The sequence below is a fragment of the Athene cunicularia genome (genome assembly GCF_003259725.1).
Source record: "Athene cunicularia isolate RWA chromosome 24 unlocalized genomic scaffold, athCun1 chr24_part1, whole genome shotgun sequence".
Lineage (NCBI taxonomy): Eukaryota > Metazoa > Chordata > Aves > Strigiformes > Strigidae > Athene > Athene cunicularia.
Genome location: NW_020799132.1, coordinates 5,421,261 through 5,426,125, shown reverse-complemented (window position 1 = coordinate 5,426,125; position 4,865 = coordinate 5,421,261). Strand labels below are relative to the sequence as shown.

At 64.5% G+C, this 4,865-nt stretch overlaps 1 protein-coding gene across 1 annotated transcript in view; it reads right to left on the bottom strand.

Moving 5' to 3' along the window:
* Positions 1 to 5: 5 nt before the first annotated feature.
* MCAM (melanoma cell adhesion molecule) overlaps positions 6 to 4,865 on the bottom strand; it is a gene marked incomplete at its 3' end in the record, with an annotated part of 16,132 nt that continues 11,272 nt past the window's right edge. The window contains exons 5-17 of the mRNA XM_026863585.1: positions 4,607 to 4,817; positions 4,408 to 4,478; positions 4,218 to 4,305; positions 3,853 to 4,032; positions 3,645 to 3,772; positions 3,319 to 3,481; positions 3,108 to 3,229; positions 2,703 to 2,841; positions 2,467 to 2,588; positions 2,243 to 2,378; positions 2,095 to 2,112; positions 1,372 to 1,513; positions 6 to 936 (exon numbers count right to left, since the gene is read on the bottom strand). Coding sequence (XP_026719386.1) covers positions 6 to 936; positions 1,372 to 1,513; positions 2,095 to 2,112; positions 2,243 to 2,378; positions 2,467 to 2,588; positions 2,703 to 2,841; positions 3,108 to 3,229; positions 3,319 to 3,481; positions 3,645 to 3,772; positions 3,853 to 4,032; positions 4,218 to 4,305; positions 4,408 to 4,478; positions 4,607 to 4,817 — 2,451 coding nt within the window. The remainder of the gene's footprint in view (positions 937 to 1,371; positions 1,514 to 2,094; positions 2,113 to 2,242; positions 2,379 to 2,466; positions 2,589 to 2,702; positions 2,842 to 3,107; positions 3,230 to 3,318; positions 3,482 to 3,644; positions 3,773 to 3,852; positions 4,033 to 4,217; positions 4,306 to 4,407; positions 4,479 to 4,606; positions 4,818 to 4,865) is intronic.

Below are 4,865 nucleotides of genomic sequence, written 5' to 3'. Positions count from 1 at the left end.
GGGGGGGGGGGGGGAAAGCAGTTAGGGGTGAACACAAAACCGGGTGCTCTGCTGCATGTGTCTGTGTGACAGCAGTGCCACAGGGCAGAGCCACCAGCCTGGGCCACCCCAGAGGGGCTGAACATCTGCCCCAGGGGAAGGAGCTGCAGGGCAACAGGACCAGGGTGGGGCGACCTCCCGGCCGCAGGCAAATCAATCTGCAGCAGGCCCGGGTGCTGCAGCCCGTGGCTCCACAGGATGCGCGAGCGTGGCAAGCCCTGCCCTAGCACGGTGATGGTCCGGCACTGCCACTGGGAACAGTCCCCCAAGCCCACGGTGGCTCTCAACCCCGGAGGAGAGGGAAACCCGCAGCCTGGGAAGCTCGTCTCACCCTGAGGGCTTTGGCTCAGAGACGCCAGCGCAGGGCCCAGTTCTCCCACTCTGACTCCCGGCCAGAACGTGTTTATGTAGCTCCTTCCCCCAGAGCCCCGCCGGGGACCCCGGCTCCTGCTCCAGGGAGCAGGGAGGGAGGCAGAGCCAGGCAGAGCCAGGCAGCGGGCACCACGCTCCCACGAGGTGCCAGGGGCTGGCACGGAGCAGAGCTGCACGCGCCCAGGGGACTCCCACGTCCTTGGTGCGGAGAGCCGCGGCTTTGTCACCTCCCTCCCTCCCTCGGCCCCTCTCGAGCGCTGATGACAGGTGATGGAGGCCCATGCAGGGTGAGGAGCTCGCAGAGAGCAGAGAAGCATTACCTCGATGCACCCCCACAGAGTCCTGGCCTCCGCTCCCAGCCCTGGGAGCAGCCCTGGGGAAGGGCAGTGCCCGACGCTCTGTCCTACCTGGTCGGCGGCGGGTCTCTTCTCGCCGTTGGCACCCTGCAGGAGCCCCGCCTCTTCGGAAAGTTTATCTGACTTAACTTCAACTACAATCTTGTCTTTACGAGCCTCTGGCTTTGTGCTAGGGGAGGGAGGTGACAACTTTGAGACACTTTTGCCATACCAAAGAGGGCACATGGAAGGTTGAGTGAGGCCCCATCAAGGGATGCTCTGGAGCGGGGCTGGGGCAGAGAAAGGTCGAGGGTGGAAGAGGCTCTGGCTCACAGAACGCTTTGGGCTACCCAGCCCTTCCCCGGGGAGGGGGTTGCTTGGCTGATCTACCACTCTTGCTGTCCTCGTCCTCACCTCCCTGCGCAGACGGGGTGAGCAGTGCAGACCCCAGGCTGTGGGAAGCTGGAAGCGCTGCTGAGCCCCCAGCGCGGTGCCCCCGAGGCTGCGCTACCACCTCCCCCCGCACCGGGCAGGGAGCGGCTGGTGCAATGGGATGGGAAGCAGGAGTGATGGCAAGCACCTCTGGCCCCGCGGGCTCCCCGGGAGGGCAGGCAGCAGCGCTTACATGTCCTGTTTGCCAGCGCGGCCGCAGGGGATCTTGCCCTTCTTGTGCAGGAAGTAGATGACAGAGCCCAGCACAGCCACCACGAGGATGCAGACGATGATGGCCACGATGATCACCCCTTTGCTCTCTGGGGTCTTTTGATCTAAACGCAACAGGAGAGGAAGAAGTTAAAATCACGGTCCCACCCTGATGCTCTTCAGCTTCCGCGTCACTGCACGCCCTTGGAGATCAGGAAGGGACCCCTTTCCCCAGGAAGGCACCACGGGGACTCCTCCAGCTCCCTGCAGGATGCAGGTGTCAGTACAAAACCGCTCCATTACGGTGGTTTCTGCACGATTACACTTTGCATTCTGCTCTCGGCTGCCATGCTCCTGCATGCCTTAGGAGGATGGCTTACAGGGTGTCCTGAAAGACATCAGGCCATTCCTTCGCTTCCTCGCCCAGCAGCCCTGGGCTGCGGGAAGCTGCACTCGGTGGCCTCGCTGGGCTACAAGGCGGAGGACAAGCAGGCAGCTCCCACCCCGCTGCGGGAAACGGGTGGAGGACAGAGCCTCCGCTCCCCCCGCGGCTTGGCAGGGAGCGGAGCGGCAAGGGATGCAGTGCAAGGGCCAGCAGTCAGGGCTCCCTCCCCAGGCCAGAGGTGAGCGTGAGTCCCATCCGTGGCATGCTTGGCCAGAGCCGGGGCTGACGGGCACACGCACCCAGCGTGGTGCTGGGACTGACCTTTCCTGACGGACTCCGCTGGTAGAGCAGGAAGGGAGGGAAAGAGACAGCTGAGGCCCGCCATGGCCGCACGGCACACGGGGCCTGTGCCGGGGGGACTAAATACTTCTCTCGGTTCCTGGGACAGAAGGCAGCGCCCGGGACTCACCCAGCAGCTGGATGTGCTTCTCGCTGGCACCCAGTGTGTTGGAGACCCTGCACATGGCTCCTGCCCGCAGCAGGTCGTGGTTCACGCGCACTGTCAGGTTGCTGGCGATGTGCTGATTTTCAACATACTCGTGAGCCTGCGAGGGGGGGAAGGCAGCAAAGAATTCAGCGCACAGACCCTCTGAGAGACCACGGCCTGGCCTCAGCACCCTCCCCAGCTCTCACCGTTCCGTTGACATTCCAGTGCAGAGAGGGCCTGGGGAAAGCAATGGCCTTGCAGGTCAGGTTCACCACCTCATCCTGCCGCACGTACAGCGGGGAGCTGATGGCGACGATCCGTGGCTTCCCTGTGGGGAGGCACATCAAGCACCCGTGGCTCTCAGGGGGGACCAGGGCCGATGCTGGGTGCAACGGGGCTCGCTCTGGCAGAGCAGCACATCTGCACACACCCCGGTTCTTACCCTGAACGGCCACGGCCACCTCCTTGCTCTGCTCCAGCCCCGGCACACTTGGTGCCATCACCTTGCAGCTGAAGTTGCTGGCGGTTTCGAAGGTGAGGTTGCTCAGGAAGAGCTGGTTCCCTTCCGCAACCTTCTTGCCCTGTTGGGAAGGGATGCCCCCGGGCAATGAGCCCCGAGCACCAGGCCCTGCGGCTCCCCAGGCTCTGCAGCTGTCCCAAAGAGGCTCAGCCCCCCTCGTACACACAGCGAGGGAGCCTGCAAGCACAGAACCTCCCTGCAGTGCTGGCCGGGAGGTGAGGATGGACAGTGCAGGCCCATGGAAGGGGGACTCCTACCCCCGGCCTCCCAGGAGAGATGCAGCAAGCTCCTGGCTCTGAGTGCGACAGTACCCGAACGCCTGCTCACCTTCTCATCCCTCCACTGGTAGTCCAGGGCCACGGGACTATGGGCGTCACAGCTCAGCCTCACGCTATCCCCTTCCCGAAGGGGTGAGGATGGCTCCATCTTCACATGGACCCCTTCGATGTCTAAGAGAGGGATGGAGACCAGGGCAGGGTGAGCAGGAGGGATGAAGCACCCACCACGACGCCCACAGGATCCCGTCCCCCTGCCTTACAGTTCACAACAAGCTCCACATCCTTCTCTAGCTGTCTCATATCATCCAAGTCCAGGGTCTGGCATCTGTACAGGCCACTGCTGCTCTTCCTGACATCGTGCAGGTTCAGCACCCCACTGTTGGAGTCTGCCAGCGAGGACAGGTCCTGCCAGCTGTCATTCATCTACGAGCAGCGGGGAGAAAGCAGAGCCCTTAGCCCCACACAGGCACCCTCCACCCCAGCTGCTGCATCCCACCCCGCAGAGCCCTCTGGGCAGGGCACAAGGAGCCACCAGGACATGAGATGTCTGCCAAGGGAGAGGTGCCCAGGTCCCCTCTGGCCTCACCTCTCTCTTATAAAAGCTGAAAACGGGCGCTGGGTTCCCGTCGGCCTCGCAGACCAGCTTCACGTTGTCCCCTTCCTTCACCAGGGTGGAGGACGGCATGACCTGCAGCTTCACGTGCTGCGCGGGGTCTGGGGACGGAGGGAGTGCGGAGGGTTGGTGCAGAGCCCCGCCACGCGGCACCAGGCACGGTCCCAAGCCCCCGACTCACAGAAAACGGTGACGTTGACTCGCCGCGACTCCACGGCACGCCTCTGTCCCCGCAGCCAGTAGTGCACGGTGCAGTGGTAGAGGGAGCTGCGGTCCTCCCGGGTGACACGGGCAAAGAGGGTGCTGCCCACTGTGTACAGCCCACTCGACTCGCGGGTCACCGTGGCCAGGATCTTCACCTCTACAGGGGACACAGCCACTGTTCCCAGCCCGCGGGAGGGCACAGGGCTCCCGTGGGGGCACAGTGCTCTGGGTGGGCACGGGCTGCCAGTCCCCAGGCAGCGAGGCCCTGGATAGCACAGGTGCCCCGGCCCCTCTCCCGAGCAGGCAGCTGTGGTTCCCTAACCCCATCGCCACCCCACTTACTCTTCTCCTCCGGCTGCAGCTGCTCCCCGTTCTTGTACCATGTGACGTTGGGGAGCGGGAAGCTGTTCCTGCTCACGCACTGGGCGATCTGCAGCGGCAGAGAGCGCCTTGAGCACGGGGTGCCCCCAAGGGGAGAGGGGAGCCTGCGTGGCTGGGAGCCTCCCCCTCCTCACGTGGGGCCTCTCCTCACCTGCGGGATCACGCTGCTCTGCACGGAGACGCCTCCTGAGATGGCTGTGATCTCGGGGGCCTCGGGGACCTCTGGAAAGAGAAGCCACCCCACGTGTATTAGGAGGGATGGGATGGGATGGGGTGGGATGGGGTGGGATCCCCCTCCAGCCCCACAGAGCAGAGGTGTCACCGTGCTGCCCTCCCGCCCCGTCACTCACTGTAGACGCGGAGCTCAGTGCGGTTCTCGCCCGTGCCGTGGCTGCCGGCCTCAACCTGGCAAATGAAGGTCCTGGCGTCCTGCATCGTCACCCTGCTGATGGAGAGGGCGTTGTCCTCCCCCACCCTCAGACGCCCCCTGTAGTCCGTGTTCTCCTCCAGGATCTCGCTGCCCACGACGCGGCACAGCTGCACCCGGTTGCTGTGTTCGATCTGCAAGGTGAGGGCCCGAGACTGGGCTGACTGGGAGCCCGGGGGGAA